Here is a 26,138-nt window from a genome sequence, read left to right on the forward strand (position 1 = left end):
ATTTATGTATACATTTATCTATACAGTTATGAAGCCGGCGCTCCTTACAGCAATACTGACGATTTCGACAAAGCCGACAAAAGCCGACGCTTCTTACCAGCAAAACCGATGAGTCCGACAAAACCGACAGAAACCGACAAAAACCGTCAAAAACCAACACTTCTTACAAGTAAAACCGATGAAACCTACAAAAATCGACAAAAAACGACGCTTCTTACATCGTTATTGTCGGTCTTTCTCAACACGTGTAATGATTACCTAACGAATCAGTTTTTTAAACAAATGACGTCAAAAGTAATTTTGTGTTGTCTTTAAAAATAATCGTCTTAAACTTTTGGCAACAATCTCCTAATAAACTTTTGGCAATTCAACTTAGATTGGTTTGAACTTTTCACCTCGTTATTTCAGAGACTGGAAAAACCCTGTTTTGTACCCTCCTTAATTAGGCCAGGGTCCACTCCGAGTGGAAATGTGCTGGGGTTGGGTACTCCTGGCAAATGGGCAATTGAATGAGTCAACTTTTCCGCTTCTGCAAATTCTTCCACTACTGAGCAGAGGTAAGGCTGAGTGTACCGAATCCAGTGACTATCTCCTGGCGCTACCCGGGCATTCTTATCCAGGGATCTATAAAGAATTATCCAAATATGGAATATGCAATATGCACATTTTTCACACTTATTTTTCATATTTGAAATAACTTGTTCAGCAACTTTCACTGTAGAGAAACAATTGAGAACTAAAGACAAATTATTTCTTTTTTAAGGGTGACGATACCCAGATATGCATTTGATCAAGCTCATGACACAGATCTTTATTGAACGCGTACAGGGATATGGTGCTTCCAAACGTACACAGGCAAGGAATTGTTTTATCGAGGAAAAAAGAATTAACCTGGGTGGGTATTTTCATTAGTCATTATGAACGGGGGCCTCCACCTGGGTAGAGCTCTTTTTGGATTACTAACTCGTATGAGAACCCATTGGAAGCCTTGTAATGCAGCACCAGCCGGCACAGAAATTTGAGACCCCGCATGAGGGCAAGTTGCTCAGCGTCCGTGCCTATCCTGACGTCATAGACAAATGCCCTCAAGTACTGCTTCTTAGGTACTTCTGATTTCAAAGGCTTTGTTTGATTTGTGAATATTAGGAACTGATAAAACCAAATTGCTATCAATGCCCGTTATTTCATCATAAATTTGAGGGAAATAAATGTATTTGATCTTTGCGTCGGAAAAAAAATAAAGTTTCAACACAGATTTTGTGTATAGCGTAAAGCCCAATATTTTAAATATTTCTGTCTCTTCAGCAAAACCCAGTGATTCTGGAATTTCTATTGTGAAGGATCTGATAAGATGCCGATCAAAAGTCTATCGTGAAATGTTTATCTGGTTTCACACGACAAAAATCCTGCCCTACGTGAAATTTAACCGTGCAAGATCTGATAAGACAATTATCAGATTTTGTAATATGATTATTAATTTTCGCTGGATTGTTATTTTATGAGATCTCATAAGTATCTTATCAGATCTTACACAAAAAGAGTATGATAATTTTATGATCTGGTGAGACATTTTTTTATTGATTTCAATATAGCCGTATAACAAAGTCAAGATCCCATGAAAGTTAAAAACAATCGGTCAACTAACCAATTATGAAACAAAAAAATGTTTGTTGAGTCTATTTTGGTGGTAGTTTTATTCTGAACTGGGTACTATGGCTCAACTTAGCAGTCCAAGAATATTTTGTTCTGTGAAAAATTTTTATAGCCTAGTTGGATTATCAGCGCTTCAGAAAAATTTAATGCTCAAATAAATTTTTTCACAATATCTTTTAAGTTTCAGAAGACAACAGAGGATAATTTTCTCTTTGTTGCTCTGACAATTAATTGTTGCAAGCTGTAGTTTTTTGGCTACTGCTTGAAAGCAACTCTGAATGGTCTTCAGCTTGAAGAACATACTATTAAAAAGAGATTTTTATCGTATAAGAACTGATAAGTTCTCAACAGAAAAATTTGTTATAGCCCGTTATTTTAGCATATTTCATCAAAACCCAGCGATTCTGGAATTTTTAATCGGTAGGATTTGATAAGATGCCGACCAGAAATTCTTATAGCATGGGATCTTATCGGGCCTTACTCAATAAAAATCCAGTCCTACTTGAGCCTCAATTGTGCAAGATCTGATACGATATTTATCAGATTTCATAAGACAGTAATTCACTTTTGCTGAACTGTTATCTTATACGATCTCCAAATATCTTATCAGATCTTACACGATATTAGTTCACATAGGGCAGAATTTTTATCATGAATGATCTGATAAGACATTTCTTAATGATTTCAATAATGCCCTTTAACGTAGTCAAGTTCCTATGAAAGTTAAAAAGAATCAGTCTACTAATCAATTTTGAAACGAAAAAATGTTTGTTGAAATTATTTTGGCGGAAGTTTTTTTTCTGAGGCTCAACTAGATACTATGGCTCAAGTTAGCAGTCCAAGATAGTTTTGGTCTTCAAAAAGTTTGCTTGATTTTGTTTAGTCTAACTGGATAATCACCGCTTCAAAGAGAGCAATTGATACTCGAATAACTTTTTTCACAACATCTTATATGTTTCAAAAAACAACACAAGGTACTATTTTCATAGTGGCTCTGACAGTTAAGTATTGCATGCTCTAGCTTTTTGGCTAGCTTTTGAAAACAACTCTGCTTTGTGTTCAATTTGAAGCTTATACCATACCTAAAGATTTTTCATCGTATAAAAAATGATAAAACTTTTCTAAAAAAGATGAGTCATAGATTTCCGAATGTTTGTCTAAAAAGATCCTGGTAGACTTTCATAAGATTTTACACGATAAACATTTTTTGTCGGGTGGAAATTTTATCAACTAAGATCTTATGATAAGCTCTTATCATAAGATCTGACAAAAGTCAACTTTTATTGTGTAAGATCTTATCAGAAGCTGATAAATTGTCTTACAAAGACTTAATAACCCGACGCATAATCTGAAATTTGTAAAATGTAACACAATTAAGTTTTTGAATTGTCTGGCGTCATAACTTGATTGCAATTCCAGCTACCAAATTACGACGCCTTTAATGATTTTAAATTATTTTTAAATAGATAACTATAGACAAATAGAAAGTTTTAATATTCCAAGGAGCAGCAAGTTATGCATTAGTGGCGGGTTAATTTACCCAGGAGATGAAATTTTCATGGCTGTCACCAGAAAACCGTTCAAGAAGACGGCCTTTCCGGCCTTGGTCAAGCATCGGTGATCTCAAGGCTGAGGAAAATTTTCTGAGTTTAACCTGCTTTCTTTCGTGAAAACATCTTCGCCAATTGGCAGTACTGGAGAAAAGCCGCCTGTTGACTCAATCTTTCCTCGGAATCGTTGCTGACCAATTCGCTGTCAGAACCCGCGATGGTTTCTGTAACACGACTTAATTTTTAAAACCCTCGTTTGTCACTGTCTTTGACCAAACAACCTAGCGTCTTGGAGACGGTTTCTGCGTGATTAGCGATTCCATTTTTGCGTTCATTTAAAGTTTTCAAAAAATCGTTTCGGAGCTCTTCCCAGAAAAGATTCGAGTAAGCTTGTTTTTGTCGAAAGAGTTTCCGATGATCGACAAGTTGCTCTGCGCTTGGTAAATAAAGTAGACATGTTTTTTTCAAGCAGAAAGTGGTTTAGGATAAAAGCTATCAAATAGCTTCTATCAGATCTCACTTGTGTCAATGGCCTGGCATTCAACGTCTGCTCAACACGTCTTTTGTTGAAACACGTCTTCCCTATTCGATCGGTTCCCCAACACCGCATAGATTGCTTTCTTGTAATTTCTGTCTGATCGCTCCCACAAAATGGGGTGCTGCTGGCGCTTTGAACTCCCATCTGATGGCATGTTGAACTGAATGTATCTCGATCTTCTCCTTGTTCAATGTTGCAGCATATTTTCGGTCTGCTCCAATGAATTTCGTCCAAAGTTCTCCAATGAAAGAGTTTTGTCAAATCTTAAGATAAGGAGTAATGGCAGCTTGAGTATATTACTAAATTACCTGATTCAATGAAACCAACCAGCTTAAGTGTATTGGCCTATTCCTAACAGCCATGACAAAAGTTCGGCGTTATTCAGTTTATGTTCCCTCGCAAAATTATCAACTATTTAAAAAAATAACGCAGATTTTTGAGGGATTTGTGGTTCTTCTGAATCGTAAAGGATGAAGGAGCTTTCATATTGACTACGTTATATGCAATGTTGCGCGTAAAATTTTGATGTCAAAAAGGAGACTTATGGAAAGACCGATGAAGGACACATGAAGAGATTTTAAATCGACTTTGTTTGGTCCAGCTGAAGTCTTTTTGGCGAAAAATCTGAGTCTAGCTAAAGTCTGAAATATCTTAAAGTCCAGCGTAAATCTTTTAGCTCAAATGATTTGAGTATGGTCTTTTCATTGTACATTTCTGTCGAGCATTGTCTTTTCATAAGTCTTTACAGACCTGAGAGAACTAATAGTGATAGCAATTTCCTGAGCCCAACTGTCTTTTATTCCTTCTTCTCTGCTGGTGCGTTCCTTTAAATAACAAAACTTCAAGTTAATGCCTTGTTTGAGCAATTATTTAATAAATCAAAAACAGCTTAGTCCAAAGCAAAGGTCAAAACTATTATTTGTTTTCGTCTGTCTTTAAAATTGAATTTCCAGTTCCTGATGCACCCTAAATCCATTATACACAAGAAGACAGCTTTTAAGACACTTGCAGAAGGAAGTGTATATTTTCTCATAGGTTAGCCTTTGATATCAATAGTGTTAGATGAGGTGATGATATGTAATATCCTACAAGAATGTTTATGCAATACTCTAATAAAATAGGCGTAATCCGGCAATGTTTTTGCAGAACCTTACAAGATACGTTTATAATTTTGATTGATGTCAAAAACTTTCGGCGATAACATTTTTAATGGGTGATTAAATCTTGCTGATGATGGAGACAGGTGGTATTCTAAATAACCCCTTTTATAATGAAATCAGTTCATATTGTTTTTCAAATTAAATTCAGTTCATCTTCCGTTTTAATTAAACCCAGTTAAAAATATATGCGCGTGGGATTCAATCCAGTTTTATTATTACTGAACCATTGCATGAATGGTTGTTCAAAAGCGTAGAAAAAATCTTCAAATTCTCAGCTGTTTTTCGGATTTTTTTTTGAAAAATTGATACAAAATTGTAATTAATTTCTAAATAGTTGAAAAAAGATGAAAAAAGTCATGTTCCTGACAAAAAAAAATTTCTTTTAATATTTTTTTTTCATTTTAATGGATTAGTTGAGATTTGCATGAATTCAGATTCTGCACAAATTTTCAACCAGAGTGATTAAAAGCACTCGGTTAAGGATAGGTTAGGCATACAATTTGAGCTGCTCGTTAATAATCAATGAATTAAAAACCCACAAAGGGGAGGGAAACTTCGCTTTTATTAAGCACATGAAGCCATAAAGTGCCTAATGTTTGATTATTAGTACGCAAAAGTTTCTTTATTCAATGATTTGATTGTTTTTCTTTTAATAGAAAAGAAAATATTTCAAAGCAAAATTTAGTCAGTATTTTGATTGCACCTTATACAGGAAGTAGCTTATTGCAGCAATAAAATACACTGATGCTAAGCAAAAAACTGAAGTTTTGTACCGCAGCGCAACACAAAAACAACTGGACTGTTAGCTAGTCGTAGTTTTATATATGGCCCAAAATTAGATGGAAATTTTGGAAGAACAAAAAAATAGAAAATTGCTATTCTCTACTCCAAAATCGGGATTCTTTTAACTAACATCCAGATTTCTATATCGAAGAAAGTATATTGCAATCGACCAATTCATTAAAAAAAGAAATGAAAGTTTTAATTCAATTTTTTTTAGATCAGAGCCATAGTAGATATTGTCTTCAGGAACTTGTCTAAAAATAAGCTAGAAACGAGCAAAGTTGTCAAAATGGGCCAAACATGAAACAAACTTCAGAAAACGAGCTAAAGATAGTTTTAATCATGAAGACATGATGATTATCAGAACTTTCCTGGTTTTTAGGCAAACCATTCAGAAAAAAGTTTGAAGTGACAGAGCACCTCAGAAGAAATTATCATACTTTAAAAATGCTCAAGGCTGATTTCTTTTTGAATGTGTCTGATCATGGCAGATTAGTGTCTGAATGGCTTGACAGAAAATGAGTTTAAAAGGAGCACAGTTTTGAAAAGAAGCCAAGGTATGTCACATCATTGCTGATTATGCTCTACATGTATATGATCAATTCTAAGTTTTGCTTGTATGGTTTTGATGATCAAAGAGCACCTCAGCTCTTTTACTCAGAAAAGACATCTGTTACCAACAAGATCGTGTCTTTGAAAACTCCCGCAAATTTTTCTATGATGAAAAATGGTACTAATCACCCGTGATAGTAACAATGATTTGATTCGGTAGCTAAGCCATGATTTAATCTAAATATGGAAATAAACACACGTAATAGTTAGTAAGTAACAACGGTTTGATTTGGTAGCTAAGCCATGATTTAAAAAAAAATATTGGTACTCAATTTTTCCAACCAACTTTTGCGCTTCCATGACAACTTCGATTCCGCAATCAGAGATTTAAAAACCAAAAAAATTTTGGTTTCTTATAATTCTGATCTGGATAACATTATCACGCATTGATATGAGAGATCCTTAAATCTATTGCACATACAAAAAAATATTTTCTTCATATCGTCGCTTCGAGTTTTGAAAATATCCAGCAACAGTTTAAATTGGAGTGCTTTGCTTAATCTGACAATTTCTAGAACGAAAAATCAGTTTGTCAGAAAAAGTGAATTTGATCGTAAGATCACAGTTATTCTTATGGTTTACTATTTAAACGCGAAGAACTTGCAATCTTTTGATTACGAGCCAATCTGTGTTTGATCGTAGTCCAAAATATACTGAGCGTAACTGATCATGGTTGAAATTTGCATGAAAAATTTTCTGATCATTAAAGAGCACCACAATTAATTTCTTTCTCAGATTAGAGTTTTTTTCTGGTGTCAGCTTTGACAAATCAAGCTAAGTTTTTGGTGGTTAAAATATTTAATAATGAATACATTCTTGAATTGGAGAACATTAAATTTAATGCACTCCAATATACTCTATTATTTTTTTTCCTTGGATGCAACTCAAAAAATAATTGTCAGCTTTTAAAATTGGGGAGGCCTTTTTGGTCATCTATTCTGGAAATAACTTTTTTCCTGAAAAAAAATTTCAAAAAATTAAATAATTTTCAGTATTTCAATTTTTCGGCGATAACATTTTTATGGGTAAATAAATCTTGCCGGTAGTAAAAACAGATTTTATTCTAAAAAACTCCTTTTATAATGAAATCAGTTCATATTGTTTTTTAAACTAAATTCAGTTATCTTCCGTTTTAAGTAAACTCAGCTAAAAATATATGCGCGTGGGTTTCAATCCAATTTTATTATTATTGAACCAATGCTTGAATGGTTGCTCAAAAACGTAGAACAAATTTTCAAATTCTCAGCTCTTTTTGGAAGATTTTCAGAAGCTGATGCAAATGTGTAATTAATTTCTAAATATAGAAACTTTTTAAAAATTTGAAATTTAAACCAAAAAAAGTTTTTGTTTGGAAAAAATTCAAATGACATAAATGGAGTTCAATTTGAACCAAAATCTGGGGTTGAACCAAAACGTAACATGAATGAAAATATTTGGGCCAAAACGTTCCAGTTGAAAAATACGAAATGTCTAATTTTTGCCACCGCAATAATTTAAGTTTTGATTTCTCTTAACAATAGTTATGTTAATTTAAAGTTTTGGTCATAAAAACTAAGCCTAAATGAGGCCATTGTAACCTTCAAAAAACGAGCTAAACATAGTTTTAATCATGATGAAATGATGATTATCAAAAATTTACTGGTTTTTAGGCAAACCATTCAGAAAAAAGTTTGAAGTGACAGAGCACTTCAGAAGAAATTATCATACTTTAAAAATGCTCAAGGCTAATTTCTTTTTGAATGTGTCTGATCATGGCAGATTAGTGTCTGAATGGTTTGACAGAAAATGAGTTTAAAAGGAGCACAGTTTTGAAAAGAAGCCAAGGTATGTCACATCATTGCTGATTATGCTCTACATGTATATGATCAATTCTAAGTTTTGCTTGTATGGTTTTGATGATCAAAGAGCACCTCAGCTCTTTTACTCAGAACAGACATCTGTTACCAACAAGATCGTGTCTTTGAAAACTCCCGCAAATTTTTCTATGATGAAAAATGGTAGTAAACACCCGTGATAGTAACAATGATTTGATTCGTTAGCTAAGCCATGATTTAATCTAAATATGGAAATAAACACACGTAATAGTTAGTAAGTAACAACGGTTTGATTTGGTAGCTAAGCCATGATTTAAAAAAAATATTGGTACTCAATTTTTCCAACCAACTTTTGCGCTTCCATGACAACTTCGATTGCGCAATCAGAGATTTAAAAACCAAGAAATATTTTGGTTTCTTATAATTCTGATTTGGAAAACATTATCACGCATTGATATGAGAGATCCTTAAATCTATTGCACACACAAAAAAAATACTTTCCTCATATCTTCGCTTTGAGTTTTGAAAATATCCAGCAACAGTTTAAATTGGAGTGCTTTGCTTAATCTGACAATTTCTAGAACGAAAAATCAGTTTGTCAGAAAAAAGTGAATTTCATCGTAAGATCACAGTTTTTCTTATGGTTTACTATTTAAACGCGAAGAACTTGCAATCTTTTGATTACGAGCCAATCTGTGTTTGATCATAGTCCAAAATGTACTGGGCGTAACTGATCATGGTTGAAATTTGCATGGAAAATTTTCTAATCATTAAAGAGCACCACAACCTAATTTCTTTCTCAGAATAGAGTTTTTTTTTCTGATGTCAGCTTTGACAAATCAAGCTAAGTTTTGGTGGTTAAAATATTTAATAATGAATACATTCTTGAATTGGAGAACATTAAATTTAATGCACTCCAATATACTCTATTATTTTTTTTCCTTGGATGCAAGTCAAAAAATAATTGTAAGTTTTTAAAATTGGAGAGGCCTTTTGGTCATCTATTCTGGAAATAACTTTTTTCCTGAAAAAAGTTTCAAAAAAATAAATATTTTCAGTATTTCAATTTTTCGGCGATAACATTTTTATGGGTAAATAAATCTTGCCGGTAGTAAAGACAGATTTTATTTTAAAAAACTCCTTTTATAATGAAATCAGTTCATATTGTTTTTTGAACTAAATTCAGTTATCTTCCGTTTTAAGTAAACTCAGTTAAAAATATATGCGCGTGGGATTCAATCTAATTTTAATATTATTGAACCATTGCTTGAATGGTGGCTCAAAAACGAAGAAAAAATTTTCAAATTCTCAGCTTTTTTTGGAAGATTTTCAGAAGCTGATACAAATGTGTAATTAATTTCTAATTATAGAAACTTTTAAAACATTTGAAATTTAAACCAGAAAAAGTTTTTGTTTGAAAAAAATTCAACAGACATAAATGGAGTTCAATTTGAACCAAAATCTGGGGTTGAACCAAAACGTAACATGAATGAAAATATTTGGGCCAAAACTTTCCAGTTGAAAAATACGAAATGTCTAATTTTTGCCAACGCATTAATTTAAGTTTTGATTTTTCTTAACAATAGTTATGTTAATTTAAAATTTTGGTCATAAAAACTAAGCCTAAATGAGGCCGTTGTAACCACCACTACAAGCAGCAACATTAGCATGACATAAAAAGATCAAGCTACAAATTGTTTTCAAAGGCCAATAAAAACCTGATTTTCTATCCTAAATATTTCTTAACCTAAAGAAAATAGGGTTGAAGAAACAAGCAATGGCTTGACGAAGAACTTGCAATGATTTGATTACAAGCCAAACTGTATTTGATCGTAGTCCAAAATGTACTGGGCGTAATTGATCATCGTTGAAATTTGTATGGAAACATTTCTAATCAATAAAGGGCACCTCAACCTAATTTCGTTCACAGCGTAGACTTTTTTTCTGGTGTCAGCTTTTACAAATCAAGCTAAATTTTGGTTGTTAAATTATTAATCAGTACACCCTTGAATTGGAGAACCTTAAATTAAATGCACTCCACTAAAACTGTTAATTTCATTCCCTTGGATGCAATTCTGAAATTAGTTGTCAGCTTTTAAAATTGAAGTGGATTTCTGCGTCAGGTATTTTGTAAATAACATTTTTTTTGAGAAAAAGATATTAAAAAAATAAATATTTTTCCAATAAAAAAAATTAAAATACAAACCAGAGAAATTTTGCGTGGAAGAATTAATTATGCGGTTACATTTTGGTATAAGCAAGATTTGATATTAAACTGATATCGAAAAGTGAAAAAGATTTTTTACAAGATGGACTGGAACTATTAGGATCAAAAACACAGAGGGTTTTCTACCAGCAATAAGCAAATTGAAAAAATTGTAGTGATCTAATATAAAAATCTTTAATTTCATACATTACTTTGGATATACCTTATAGAATTTATTTTTTTATCATGAATTTAGAGTAGTCAAAATCAATTAAAACTCTGAATTGTGTAGCATGTACGCTGTATCTTTTTAGCGTTCGGGTTTAATGTTAACAATAGAACTGTAACAGAAATCGTTAAATTTTGTTGTATACTTTTGCATGTCGTCAAAATTAATTTTTGCAGTAAAATTTAAACGCAATCAAACAAAACTCAATTCAACTTAATTATTTATTATGGTGACTTTATCAACAAATCAAAACCAAGTTTTTTTGTTTTGAAGTGCGATTTAAAATTGGATTGAATTTGCGCCCTCAAAGCATTTTTTAGCTGATTGAAAGTGCCAGGGAAAACAAAAAATCTGACTGAAAGTTGGGACATGCGTTGAATTAAACCTGGCTCGCTTTTTGTATTTTTCTTGAGTGCAGAAATGAGCTCGTGATTTGTTCCTCAAAAAATGTTAAGAGTCAGATAAAGGTTCTCTTCAAGCTTTCTTAATTCAAATTGGTTTCTTGGACTCTTTGCTAAATTTATTAAGTTACAGTTTTAAGTAAAAATGTTCTGCCTAAATTTGAAAATAGAGAAAAATCACAGGTTTCTTTCATTTTTCTGATAACCTCCACAGGTTCTGTTTTTTAGGACCGATCTCTGTATTTCAAAGTGATCTGCCTGCCTAAGCGATTGCTGACTGACCAAATGACCCACTTTTGTGAGACTTTTCAAATTTTAATTTAATCTGCCTAAACAGTGAGCTGAAAAGTTTATTATTTGACTAATTAATTAAACAAAAATGTTGTACTCAATGAATTTTGTCCAATTTGAAAAGCTGATACTATTTGATTTAATTTTTTTTGAGTAGATTTTTTCCCGCTTCATAGGATTGACTTAGAATTCTAACCCGACAAACGTTCGATCGAAAAATTTCACAAACATTTTACCCGATCGAAAAATTTTTATGGGTGCAGAAACCTTCGACGATCCCCTGATTTTCAAACCTGTACGTCCAGGTTCGCAGCCTCAGAATTAATCACTCAGCTGAATGTCTCTGTATTCTTTTAGCTCAGAAAAGTTTAATCAACGAACCTTATTTTGGAACTAAATGAGGAGCTAAAGTGTGAAAAAGTCACCAAATTCAAAGAATATCCTAGAACATAAGTTCAAAGCGTCGAGCCAAAATTTACTACTTTAACTACTCAAGAGAGTTAAAATTTATTTTTGAGTCAGTTCAATAATAAATAAGCTCTCAAAAAAACTTAATAAAATGAAACAAGAAAAATATAATGACTGCTTTATATTGCAAGGTCACATACAGCCAAAAGATTGTTTTTTTTTAGCAAATAGGGGTATTAAATAGTTCACAAAAGAACAGGCTAGTCAAAATAGGCTACGAAACTTGTTCTGATTAGAGGCAACTTGTAAATATTATAGAAAAAAAAACAAAAAAGTGAATGAGGCATCTAAAACCCAAATTTTAGAAGCATAAGGTAGATAACAATCTTAGAATTTGAACTGCATCATTAGAAAATAAAAATTAAAATGTAATTAGGTCACAAGAAAGCGATAAATTTCTCTTTTTGGCGTCACAACCTTTCAAAAAGTTTTAAAATTACTGCTATCCTGTTCGCAATATCTGTTAAAAAAGAGTTCAAAGTTTAGCAAAAGTTAACTCTTTCAGGAAAAAAAGAAAGGAAAGAATAACGTTCAAAAATTGTTTATTACCAAATCTAACATAAAAAATTTCACATAAAACAAATATCAGTCATTTAACTCCTATATATCAGTCACAGAAAATAAATGATGGACAAAATTTTTTCTCAGAGCTGCATTATTTCAAATGAAATCAATTGCAAATAAAAAAAATACATATATATAAAAGTAAAAACAATAAAAGTTAAAATTTGGCATTTCTTTTTTACGGCTCATAAAGACAAAGCAATTAAACTTCACTTGTGGCTAAAACTCAGCTTGCATAATTGTTAGATTAAAAATGTGCCAAAATCAAGAGTTCGTAGGCTACGCACAAACTGTAACAAAAAGTCATCTTCGTAATTTTGGAAGTTGAAAATCAAAGTGAAATCAATTAAGCGGATAAACAAATTTTTTTTTATATCTTAAGCATTTTAGGTTCAACAATAGTATATGGCCATCCTCCCGACAAAGTAAAAGAAAGAAATCCGAATTCCAAGATTTGAATCGTCAAAAATTTAGACAAAAAATCCATAGGGTTGTTAAAAATCGTTATTACGAAAAAATTTTACTTGAGTTTCAAATACTTAACTCTAAAACCAGAAAAGACCAATATAACAAAATTAAAGTCCCTGACAGTGCACTGAAATATTTATTTTTGCAAATCAAACCATAATAACAAAAAATTAGCAAAATTGGACAAGCCCACAAAATATGAATTCATGTGTAAAATTTCATAAAACAAGAACGCCTGATATTAAAAACAGGAATTACAAGGAAATACAAAAAACATTGCTTGAATTACGAAAAGGGAGTTGTCATAAACATTGAGTACAAAAGAAGTCTAAACAAAGTTCCAAATAAAGAAATTAATCCAAAGAAAGCTACAATTAACTTTAAAAATATGAGAAATATTTGCCGATTGTGCACTTGAACCGCATTGATAGGCACTCAAAAACACTGTATTAAGCATTTCAGAGGATTATCGCGATCAAGAATTATATCTACAAAAAAGGCTAACATATAAAAAAACATGAGCCAAATGAACGAAAAACGGCTAAAACTGCTCCTTATACGCATCATTCTCTCAAAACACTTTTGAAAGTCAAAAAGTAATTCATTCAACGTCTTGAGTAAATAAAAATCTTCTATTGCTAAAAAATTTAATTCAGACGGCAATTTTGCTCACTTCGATTCTTAGACCAAAACGGAGCTTGAAAAAATTGTACGGCTGTTTAAAAAAGCAAGAAAACCAATACTCCTTTTCGATTTGTAAAAACGACACTTGTCCAATACTCCTCTTCGAGTTGTCTATAATAATTGCTTCAAACTTCATTGGAGATCAATTATTGATTTTAGTTAGTCGAAATGCTATAATGGCTGCCTGAAATATATTTTCTTGACTAGATTTTTCCCTTCGGAAACTCATTTATAGAAAAATCGTCGTGAAACTTAATTTGTGCTTACTGTGACTCTGATTAGACCATTTTTTGCTCTACTCTATAAGAGTTTTAAAATGATAATGTTGCAGAGATTTTGAGTGGAAATGAAATTACACTGCATCTTACCAAAAGCTGGCATGATTTAATCGGCATTTTTTTCCGGAGGTACTCTTGTCACCCGTGTCGAACTACTACCCCAAAAAGGTTTAAAATTAAGGGGATAATCGGGGGAATTTTTAGCAAATTAGGGGTGAAAATCTAACAATTCCCCCCTTACTCCTCATTATCCCCCTAATCATACATCGTTTTACCCCCTAAAATTACTTTTGGGTTTTTTTGGGGGGTAAAGTCTGAAAATTCCCCCGATTACCCCCATTACCCACCTACTCTTACATCATTTTATCCCCCCCCCCCATAGACCATTACCCCTACTTTTACATCAGATTGGGGGTAATCAGGGGGGGGGGGTAATTTGGATACGGGCATCTTTATAGAATGTACAGCAGCCCTGACTCATTCCATTTACAGTCGTTCACGCAAAACAATCGGAAACTGGAAGAATAACAAATACCACTCTTCAAAAACAGACAATTTTCTTGTAGAACTATATTTGGAGAATTTAATATCGCCAATGAGTGCACTAAATAATGAAATAGAAGATCGCAAGACGTTGAAGGGCTCTAAATGAGGTTAACCGTTCCTAATTTTAGAAAAACAAGGGTGAGAAAGGGCCGCTAGATTTACCTTCTAGACTTATACTTAGTTATTGAATTTTAGTTTTGGCACAGTTTATGTTCAACTTTCGTAGCAATCTGCTGCAGCTAATCAGCAGCAAAATGTCAACTTGCCATGAATACATGTCATGGTAACTGTTACCATGTTTCTTTTCAGTGCAAAAAAAATTCATTGTAGAAATGTTATGCTGATCATAACATATCAGCCTACCTTTGCAGTTGTAGGCATGTAGGCATCGAATACAGATGTGAGCTCCCAGTTGCCCAGAAATATAGCTAACAATGCGAAGAGAATGATTGTGGAAACATATGTCAGGATACAAACTCTGGGTTGCTTGCAAATAACTTTTTCTGTAACTAGACCAAAGAAATTGACCATCACTTGCTCTGGCACCAGGAATACAAGCCACGCTAATTCCTGTAAAATGCAACATGAGGTAAAGCTTCCGTTGCTGGCCCCCAGTTACAAAGCGTGCCATATATTTACATAGTGATTTACTATAGTTACAAAATAGTAAATCACTACGTAAATGTATGGCACGCGCGTCTGGGAGAGTTACATAAAAATTAGGTGCGTCCACTTGGGGAAGAGTGGAGCACAATCGGAAAATATACAATAAATATATTCTAAAAATTCTCAAGTGGAGGTCATAATAAACGGCGGGATCGAGGTGTGGGGGGGGAGGGCTCTGAGCGAAATAACCAGTAACCCTAGTCGAGTTATTTTAAGTGCCTAGTAACAAGTAAACTGTGCCAATACTTAGATTTCGACTACCAGTTCTTGGCAAAATGGCATGATCTGGCATAATGGAAGGACTGATTCAGTTGTAAGGCAGACCCGATGTGGGCTGCTTTTACAGCCTTAAGGTATAAAGAGCTGGGGCTACTTATTTCTGTGCGCAAAGTAGGCTTACCTAGTCCTCTCACACTAACCGACTCTATAAAACACTGAAGATAAACGTCAATTATAACGATATAAAATAGAGTTAACATCAGAGTCAAGGTATTGAGGATACAGATAGCGGACACTACTTTAACAACAAGACTGACTACAGTTAGAGAAGTTTATGCTATAAATAATAAAATAGTGTCTTCTCAGTCTCTGATTCGTTAGAGGTGCACATTCAGTATTTCGACCGCTACATCCATCCGGGGTTTAGAGTTTTAATCCGTACTTGTGAGTTGTAGCTGAAATAGGTTGGATGTGCCATCCTCGTAGTATGATGGAGTCGGTGGCGTGTGTCGTTGTCTGAGGTCCCTGTCAAGTGAAGTTGTGCTATAGTCGTCAGTGAAGGATCCTCATTCAGGTGTGGAACCAATAAGGGTGCCAGTTGCAGAGTGTGCTGGCCAGTAACGTCAGTCCTGTTAATGAACTGTCTCCCACTGTCTTGTAGTGAGAATTTTTTTCATATTGTTGGATCGTTCGTAGCCTGTAGTCTCTGTCGGTTGTACAAGGAGATTTCTGTTCATCACCAATGTACTAGGTTTGCTTCGAGCGGACTTACCATCTTGCTTTCTGGTAGAAATCCAACATTAGTTACCGTGTGAGCTACTTAACTCTATAAACTTTATAAGTTTACTGCCTGCTGAATAAGCTCTTGAAGAGCAGAGTGTTTTCATCCTGTTGGGGCAGTGACCCTATTGGTGGGACTGTGCCCTCTAGCGACACTGGAACTCAATGTGTCCCGTGCAAAACAAGCGGCGAGACCTCGGGGTACAAGTCAGTATTGTAACGCGGCTGCAACTCCGGTGTCGCCTCTCGATTCGCCATTTTGTCCGCAATCCAGTCTCGGTTGAGGAGGTTGGAAGTGTGCCCATACACGCACTTCGTGGGATCTCCTACTAAACACTGCAGATATTCGGTTGGCACAAGGATCAGTCTGTGCATTTTGGCGTAGAGTGGGATGAAAATAAATTAGTTCTTGATTGGGTCAAAGTTTCGTAGCGTCTCTGCACATTAGTTGTGGTTAACGATATAACTGTAAATAAGATAGTAGGGAGAGATGATTTCAGTGTTCGCGAACTGTAATCTGGAATTCACGTGCATAAAGGGATTGGACCGGTGAAAGTGGTGTTGGACATACATATAGTTATGTATGGTGTGCAAATTTTTCGTCTGATTTACATTGTGAGTTTGGTTCGTTACATCTATATGCTTGGGATGTTAAAAACCAAACTGTAGATATAAAAGATTGTGTTTTTGGTATAAACGACGAGGAGTGACATCTCTGGTAAAGATGATGTTGAGATAATTGTTCAGGCGATCGGCCAGAGCAAAAAGTATATCGAGTTGTGCCAAAAGCATTCTATGAAACGCGAATTCATCAGAAAGTGAGCACACTGGAGAGGAAGATCTTTGTCACGCCCTTCGTCCACGTACTCAATTTCAAATTGGCCGAGGGAGCAAGAGCTGGCTGTGGTTTTCACTGTGTGTTGTGGAGGTTTAGAGACGTGGTTAATCCTCTCCGGGAAATGCAATCCATGTTCCGTCTTGATACCCAGAGGATTTGTAAACTAATGGAACTGAAGCTAGGGCCAGGTGGTTGATGAAAAGTGCTTTGTGTCGGCACAAAGGGTTTAGCATTTGCTTTAGAAGATGAGGGTTGTGGGCTTCCTGGTGGGCTAATTGTGTATCTAGCGAAAGTTTGTGACGCATGTGCTACCGCCGGTGAGACACGAAAGGGGTAAATCTCGTGTGTGATCGCCGGGGGTGTCTTCGTGTTAAGGTATTTGTGAACAAGTAGTTGTCCGTTGCAAATTTTAAGGAGGGCGTTGAGGGAAGGACGGCTGCGGTCGTGGTGGAGAAACTGGGAACTCTGTATCGTGGTTGATAAAAGCTTGTTAATGCCCGTTTGGGAATCACTGTTGGAGTAAGGCGAGCGGCTGAGAGCGAGGATGAGGGCCAAGCACTTTTCCATATTAGACGCAGTTTGGGACTACCGTTCTGGGCGTTCGATTGTTCCGCTGCCACCTCATCTGCCCAAGAGCAAACCTCTGGTGGTTTTTGTGGCTGCTCCGTAGGTTGTGGTGGTTGTTGCCCCTGTAGGAGCAGTTCTCGTGACGAACTGAGTGGTTCTACAGTGACTGTTGCGGAGCCGGTGTTGCTGCCAATGAAAAGGGGCAGCTCCCCTGGTGACAAGGAAGAAGTGGTGGTTGAAAGCATTGGTTTCCCCCGAGATTATGTCGCCACATCTACAAAATATGGCTCTGGAGAGGCTTGGGCCGTCGTGAAAAGGGCTGGCGTCTGCATCTCGGAAAAGGGCTGTGGTACCGGAGGGAGCAGCACCAGCGGCTTCAAGGGTGAAGAAAGAATGTCGTTGACGTCCCACATGACGAGATCAAACTCTGTCGGCTTGTCATTTGGAGGCATCGGTGAGCTTCCATCCTGAGGGGTAGCATTGACGGCTGTGGTGTCACTTAAGGAATGCTAGTGTTTAATTACAAGTGCTTGAGAAATTTAAAATGAGTCCTTCTGGGTTTTACTGGTGTTCAAGATAATCCTCGAACGAAATTTGAGAGACTGAAACATCATGTGAGAGTTTGCGTTTAATAGGACTAAAGGTGTGAATATGTTGTAAACTAACGTCAGGTTTTGGCATATTTTCCACTGGTAACTCAAAGCATTCATAGATTGAAGTGGTAAGAGTTGAAGCTTTATGTTTGTTAGAGTTATGGTGTACTTGAGGTGAAAATTTTTATAGAAGTTTTCAAACTTTCTGTGTAAGAGATTCAATTCGGTTTCAGAGTGTGGAGTGTTGCTATCGAAGGAGGAGTGTCTTCGCATTCAATTCTTAGGTGATGGTTGCTTGTAATTTTTAAAGTCGAAAATGGTTTGTGGGAATACTCCAAAAAATCCTGATGTGATTATTTTTGGTAATTAATTACTTTGTTCTAGAAAAGAAATCAAGTTATATGCGTTGAAAACGCTACGAAATAGACCAAAAAGACCTTGTAGCAAAATAAAAGCTCACCATATTATGGCTATTTTGTTCAACACTTACTTAGGGCATCCAAAGATTCCAATAAAGGATTTTTTTATATAGTTTCTTTTGATTTGATCACGCCAATCAGGGTGGCGTCGTGTAAATTTTTTGCCGTTGATATACAGTTTTTAGAAATAGTTTGTGTACTGGTTTTGTAACTGTGAAAGTTAAGTTTGTAGTTAAGATTTGCGTTGAAGATCTGCAAAGTTAACTGCTTGTGCAACTTCAATGTTCTCCGCGGCGTCTTCTACTGATTGATTTAATATCTTTTTATCTATAGAGTTTGTCCAGTTTTTTGCCATGTTGTTGGACGTTAAAAATTAATTTGTGTTAAGCGCTGTTCAAATTCGTCGGGTGTGCTTATTTTTAAATTATTTTGCGTTTTGATTGGGCGATATGACTCATCGCTATCCGCGTAAAATGTGATTTGCTGGTCAAAATTATCAGCTGTACAAGGTGCTTTAATGGACCCGGGAAAAGTTTTACATGTTACTTGATCTACAAATTGTGGTTTATTTTGATAATAGACGGGTACTCTTCCGAAGCATTGGTCATCGAGTGCATAGAGAGGTGATGAGACAATTTTGCATTGAAAGAAAGACCAGTGTTTCTTTGACCTGTGCTTATATATTCAACAAGAGAAAACTTTTGAGTGAATAGATTAAATGCGGTTTGTCTTAAATCGCGATCGAGATTGCAAAGTGTTTTTATAAATAGATAGACTCGTGTGGTCTAACCAGCAATAATTTACTAATCATATAATCAAGTTATTCATCTATTTTTACGTTTGGATGTACTGCGTCAACAAAATTTATTTGCCGAAAAATTTGTATTTTTTTTATATTCGACACACTGATGATTTTTTTGGTATAAAATAACCATTTCGAATGTTTACCTTAGTGTAGGGAGTGCATTTTTAGGTATAGTCATGTGAAAATCTTTGAATTCAGCAGAGGGTTTCACTGTGGCAAATTTTAAAGCTTCCTTTTATTGAATAAAAAAATCTTGATATTATGTAGCGTAATAAGGGCAATCCTCATTATATTTGTAAATAGATTTGGTAATTTCTCTAAAACGAGAGAGTGCTGACTCATCATAAAGATGGTCTTGAAAGCGGTCAGGGTATATATGTCAATTATGGTGGTGTCCAGAGTTAGTTTCATTATCTGTGACTGTTTCAAAAAATGTTTTGATTCTATATTTGAGTCTGTAGTGCTGTTTGTAAAGTTTTCCTTTGTTACATCATAGTGACACTGTGTTGGTGGTGGTTGATGATTATTTGTAATGAAAAATTTAATTGAGTCTCGTTTTTTCACTGTTTTCCAGTTCTGTTTGTCCTATGCTGTCGTAGTTTGTGAATGATTCAATTAATCTGGAAGTGAGAGGGTTTTCCCTTCCGTCCAAACAAAGTGTAAGTTTAGAAAACTCATCAAAATAAATTAGAATTCGTAAACCCTGTGATTCGGCAATTTTTTGTGAATATGAAGAGAGGGGGTTTTGTGATGTTTGTATATAATAATAGTGTGTTGTGAACCTTGTAAAAAAAATTCGCATTCTGAGAGTACGGAAATTTTTGCGGAACATTTTCGCAAGATAGCGGAAAGCTGAAGTTCTGTTGTGGAAAAGAGTCTTGGCCTCGCATATATTAATTTCTTTTTCCCGAATTGGTTTTTTGCAAACAAGGCAGCACCAATAACTTAGACTGAGACACCGGTTTAAAACGGTTTTTCTGAGTTATGAATAGCGAGGCGGTCTGTGCCATTTGTAAGTTATTTTTGACTCTATAAAAAGTCTGTTGTAATTATGGCGTTGATTTAAAATTGGCTGAATCTTTAAGTTGAAGATAAAATGGCCTGGATTTTTTTTGTAAATTCTATATGTGTTTTGAGATAAGTTTGAGAAATCCAACAAGGCTTTGTTTTTTTTTATTTTTCGGTGGCTGTTGATTTAGAAATCTATTGATTTTTGATTCTAGTGCATGAACGTGGTTATTTTTATTCTGATGTCCTAATAATTTCGCTGCTTCCAAAATAAAAGGAATTTTTCTGATGCAATTTAAAGATTTTCCGCTTTGAGAATTTGATGGTATCTATCTAAACTTTGTAACATTGTGTCTGTTGTAGTCTTGTTTGAAGACATTGTCTAAGTACGTGATGATTTATTTTCGGCAAATGAGTGGTTTTAATAGACTGCTCATAAATGATATGATCGGGGCTAGGCTGTTAGAAAAATTGTGTAAAACAATATTTTTGTCAGGCAATGACAAAAATTGTTAACGTTTGTTAAGGCTAGTGGCACTTGATTATATGCACTATTCATGTCGGCTATTGAGAAAACCGGTCCTTTAATCAGTGTTAGTATAATTTGTATTGGCTCTTTGGGTCAGCTGCACTTTGTCTCGTCGATCATTGTGTTTAATTGACGGGCATCTTATACGATTTTTGGTGACTCCCCTTTTTTAAGGTTCCATTACAGGGGTAAAAAAATGAATTTCCTGTAGTGAGTGAATCTGTGTTTACAAGTACAATTAAATCAAAATTTATGAAGATATCGCGTAGATGTTGTACTCTTTCATGTAATTGTAAAGGGATACGTATGGCACGTTGATTTTTAAAAACTGCTGTAGTTTTCAAAGATAGGTTTAATTCTACCTTGAGTATGCCTACATCAAATTCATAGAAGTTGCTGAACAGCATTTGTAGTAAATCAAGAGTTGCTCTAATAGTTCAAATTGTTCTTTATTCAGTCTTGTGTGCTCAAAATTAAACATTCAGAGAAAGATTTTCTTTGTTTCTGTGAACAGTTATGTATCAAATCGTGTGTGAAAGGTTTTTTATTGTGTTTCATATTCTTGCTCTAGTTGTTTTGTTGAACATAAACAAAAACAATTTTAGGTGTCGCTGATATGCCATGTTTTTGGTAGTTTGCTGTGTAAACATCCATTAATTCTGTGCGTTCATCAATACAATAATTGTGGTCTGGAAAGCGAAAGCTATTAGTGAGATATCTTGCTGCGCATTGCCAATAAGTCCCTTAATGAGTGTGAGTTGGTGGTGTAAAAGATTTTGGGTTAAATATTGTATGAAAGATTGGAAAAGATATTCTAGGTTATTATTATTTATTATAGAGAAGAACATATTTTTGTGCAGTGTTAAATGTGAGAACTCAGATTGGAATAGTGGAGGATCATTTGTGTAGCTACTCCTACTTTCAAATGCTGTGAATGAATAAGTTAGTATACGGTGTTCAAATGGTTGAAAATATAGAGTGTAATCTCCGAAAACTGGAAATAATTGCAAAAAATATAGCGGTGGTTTTGTTAATGATTCGTAATCTTTTTTCATAGTTATGTTTTATCTCTAATATATGAGAAGAACTTTTTATGGATTCCACGTTCTTTTCTATGAACGGTTTTGCGACAACGTTATGTTTCGTGTTTGATGATTGAAACGTTATTGTGAAAACTGTGTTTGGGTGTTTACGGTGTTCCATTTCCTCAGGATATAAATCAAGTGTTATTGTTCCTTGCGACTGTAACTTAGTATTATTTGCCAAAGTGAGTACAAGTGTAGATGTTTTTAGTTGAAATTTGTGATATTCTTATATTTCAGTCCAAGTATTTTAATTGAGTACATTGAGTGTATCTCCTGACTCTACTAAAAAGTCAAATTCACAATGTGGTGGCAATATTGTTCCAGTGTGACTACTTGACTGTTGCGTATATAACGTAAAGGGTAATATCCAATTAATACTTGTACAAGACGTCGAAAAAAAGTATTCTTCAGTGAGAGTGTAACATTCTTCTGAAAAGTTTGTCTTGTGTTTCTTGGTTGACTTCCGAGACTAAGTCACTGAATTGTTAGTCGAGAAGTTGTCTTCCTGAAACGTTTTTGGTTTTGGTGTGTTCAATGTGAGACGTTGTATTCTCTGTTTGTTCTTGGTCTAAAATGAGTTAATCTATTTTCGTACATTTCTAGGACGATTCCATGTCAATTGTTGTGTATGACAATTTCCATCTCTGGTATCTTTAGGTGATTGTGCTATAGAGTTATTTGTATAATTGTCTTTTTAATTTGATTTGTTATTTTAAAATTTTTGTGTTCTCGGGTATGCTGAGCACAATTGGTTTGGTGGTTTAAGGTTATTAATTCCATAATATGTCTTAGCGTTTACATTGGAAGTTCTATTGAGGATTTGGTCTCGACAAGTATCTCGAATATTCCTAATTCTGCTCCCTGAGCGGTAAGGATATGGTGGTGGTTTACCAGAAAAAATAATTGAGGTGACTTGTTTATTTGGGATCTTTTCTTTCCTTTCATGGCTTTGTTAAATGTCCGTTTCTGAAAATCAGATTTATCTAGTGGTTTTGTGTGCCTCTTTTCAGGCCAATAGATCTACTGTTTGCCGATCGTTCACATTTTCATCAAATCTTTAGGAATAATGGTTTTGCCTATAAAATGTAGATACTTTGAGTACTCGTGTTGTACTACCTTGATCTCATAAGCTAAGTCTAGATCCATAACGCGGATATCAGCAACGGTGAGATTTTCTTTGTCTGTAGATGTTTTGATTATGTTTTTTTCTGCTAGCTGATCAATGGATGTTGTGGTTCAAATGCTGTTGATTTGTGTTTTTAGAGCTATTCGTGCTAGTTGTGGATCTAGTGCCTTGACTAGTGGGTTATTCATTTCTGTATTTCTCATATCTGGAGCGTCATTAACAAACAATTTGCTAGCCATTTTTTCAACAGTTCGAAGAGCTAGTGTTGTGTTCTCTTCGTCTGAAGCGCATGTTATGCTTTCGATGAGTAATTTCGGCCGTATTCATGGTTGTTGGCTATCAAATGCTTTTTGAATTTCTCGGCAAAAAAATTGCCAGTTCTTTTTGATGTACAGTGGTAAATATGATTACCATTGTTCGTGCAGGGCCTATTGAGGCTGTTTGTATCATGACGATTCGTAAGAATCCAGGATTCATGCGGTGAGTCAATCTGATCTGATCCTGCTGTTTTTACCATATTTGCTGTGATAGCATTTAGGAAACCTTCTGAAGTGTATGTGGGATCAAAACAATCAAGTGGTCGTAAAGACTGTTGCCTAGGTACTGAGACGCCTTAGGAGGGGTAAACCAGTTGCGTTTTCCTTTTCTCAACCGCTAAAGGTGTTTGTGTTGATGGTGCTTGCAAATAAAATGGCGTCTTAACCTTTGTTTTTTGCTGGTTATTTTGTGAAAATTACTTACCTGCTGTTGAGATAATCGAACATTTTGGTGGGTTGTTGATGAGGGTTGAGTGGAAGTATTTAAAATTACTGGTTTAGTGTTAAAGTGGATTGAGGATTGTCTTTTTAAGCGAGGCAGCGTTGTGTCATAACTAAATATTGTGAGAGTTGTATTCAATTGATCTGAACCATGTGTTTGTTCAGTTGAATGTCGGTTGTTGGTTTCTTTAGTTTTCATAATTATTATTGTTGTTATTTGTATCTTTATTATTATTGTTTTCTAAATCTATTATTAATAGAGTATTTATTGTGTGAGACAAAAATAGTGTTCCGTTGTCTAATGTGGAAGAAAAATCAGTTTCGGTGGGTGCAATTGATTTTTTATCCTTGGGTTGCGAGTGTACTATCATGTCCATATTTTGTTCAGTTGGTGGCACTTCCAGGTATGTATTTGTGTTATCTATGCTATTTGTAAATGTAAAGGGTTGATTTTTGGAATTATGATTTCGCGGTTGAATTTGTGAAAGATAGATTTTCAATTGTTGTATGATTTCAGACGGCATTTCTGTAATAGTTACAAACTGTTCCGGAAACCAAATCGTATCATAAATATATTGCAGTACTAGGATATCTTTCCATTTAAATGGTTGTATTTTTCTGCTAACAATTTCTCGGCTGAGAAAACATGACCTAAAGGAAATTGAATAATATTCTGTTAGTGGATTAAATAAAGTGTTATAAATAAGTGTGGTATATCTATCTGTAAGAGGATCACATGTAAAAATAATTGTGCTTTTTGTGAGTTGACTTACTTACATATCTATGATGTATGAAAGAAAACCGATTCTAAAGACTTGTGAAGCCTTTTTTGGCATAGAGAGAACCTGCTGTTGATCAATACCAAAAAGTGGTAATTTAGTTATTGTGCTGTTTTTAGTAATAGGTTTAGCTTATCTGCGTTTTAAAATTATGGGATTTCAAAGAGATTGATGTCAGCTATCAAGCGTTTCTTCTCTTGTCTATAAACAGCTAACTGTAGTTCATCGGACAGTGTGTGTCCAATTGTGATGATGCTTGGCCATTTTGACGGCTCATTTCAGGTAGTATTTTGTACTGTTGTGTTAGTTCGTTATTTTGTGTTATTTTTATTAGGATTGTGTTTCTGTTTTTCTGTAAATTTAAGTGTTTATATGGATATAAGGTACAAAAGCCAGCTCTAAGTTTCTTTCTTAAGAAAAGGGGTTGTGTTTTGTGTGAGTTATTTTTACAGTAGTGTTCGTTAACTCACTGGTCGCACTATTTGAGGCAGACCCGATGTGGGCTCATTTTACAGCCTTAATGTATATAGAGTTAGGGCTTCTTGTTTCTGCGCGCAAAGTAGGCTTACCTAGTCCTCTCAGACTAACCGACTCTATATAACACTGGAGATAAACGTCAATTATAACGATGTTAAATAGAGTTAACACCGGAGTCAAGGTATTGAGGATACACATAGCGTGCACTACTTCAACTACAAGACCAACTACAGTTAGTGAAGTTAGTGCTATATATAAGAGAATAGTGTTCTCAGGCTTTGATTGCTTAGAGGTGTACATACAGTTTTTCGACTGCTACAGTTGAGTGATACTAGAATTTCCTTTAATCGTGCCTATTTCTGAGGAAAATTGAGCGTCAAAATTAAAATCGTACAGAGTTATAGTTACAATGTTTTTAACCTTTCTTGTATAGTAACTTTCTGAAATTTTGGCTCCAGTGTTCACCTACGCTAGTATTTTTTAAAAAATTCATCATTTTTAGGTGGCACTTTTTGTCGGATACTAACTTATTTTTGATATTTCATATAGACTTGGCATATTGAGAAAGCAATCAACGAACAAAGCAAAATTTTAACACTTTTAGACGATTTGACAAAAAAGTTAAAATAACGAAGTCACAACAAGTTGATAAAGGATTTATGGCTTCTGTTTCTGGCTGTTATATTTCAGCATTACTTACGGTTTTTAGGGGTCCACCACACTTTTTCTTTTTTGATTTACCCTTTTCCGGCGGCATACTATAATTCACATATAGACACTATATATCGTCGATTAAAGTCAAATTACTTATAATTTTTGATGTCTATATGGAGTCAATTGTTATATATCTTTTGACCGCAAAAAGAGGAAAAGTTAAGCTCACGTGTGTTAAGTTATACTATATGCTAGAACACATGACTATAGTTGCCCAAGAGACTTATGGTCGGGATAGCAATGCTGATGACACAAAAGCTACTGCACTCGTAAGTCATTTTAACGCCGCAGTTTTAAATGAACCTTGTACGCTGTTCGTAACTGCACAATAGTGGATGAATGGAATTTTCGTGAAGTAATAAATATCTTCCTAACAACAGGTGCTCAGTAAGATAGCAGTGATTGCAAACTTTGCCAGTGACAAACCTAGGGACGCTAAGTTAAGGCAGCCAAGTAAGTGGCACAAAATTTACAAAATTGTTAATGCATAAGACTGCTGTTTTGAGGACGCGCTTTTTCACTTCCAGCTT

The 26,138-nt window shown here is 34.7% G+C and overlaps 1 protein-coding gene across 1 annotated transcript; it reads right to left on the reverse strand.

Moving 5' to 3' along the window:
- Window positions 1-404: 404 nt before the first annotated feature.
- Window positions 405-25,708, reverse strand: LOC142336614 (uncharacterized). The gene is made up of 5 exons (XM_075385525.1): window positions 25,595-25,708; window positions 14,609-14,815; window positions 4,452-4,565; window positions 965-1,149; window positions 405-624 (listed from the first exon to the last, which is right to left on the reverse strand). Exons 1-5 carry the CDS (start codon window positions 25,649-25,651, stop codon window positions 405-407), a joined length of 783 nt encoding a protein of 260 aa, XP_075241640.1. The 5' UTR covers window positions 25,652-25,708.
- Window positions 25,709-26,138: the final 430 nt, after the last annotated feature.

The sequence above is a fragment of the Convolutriloba macropyga genome, chromosome 3 (genome assembly GCF_964194025.1).
Source record: "Convolutriloba macropyga chromosome 3, txConMacr16.3, whole genome shotgun sequence".
Lineage (NCBI taxonomy): Eukaryota > Metazoa > Xenacoelomorpha > Acoela > Convolutidae > Convolutriloba > Convolutriloba macropyga.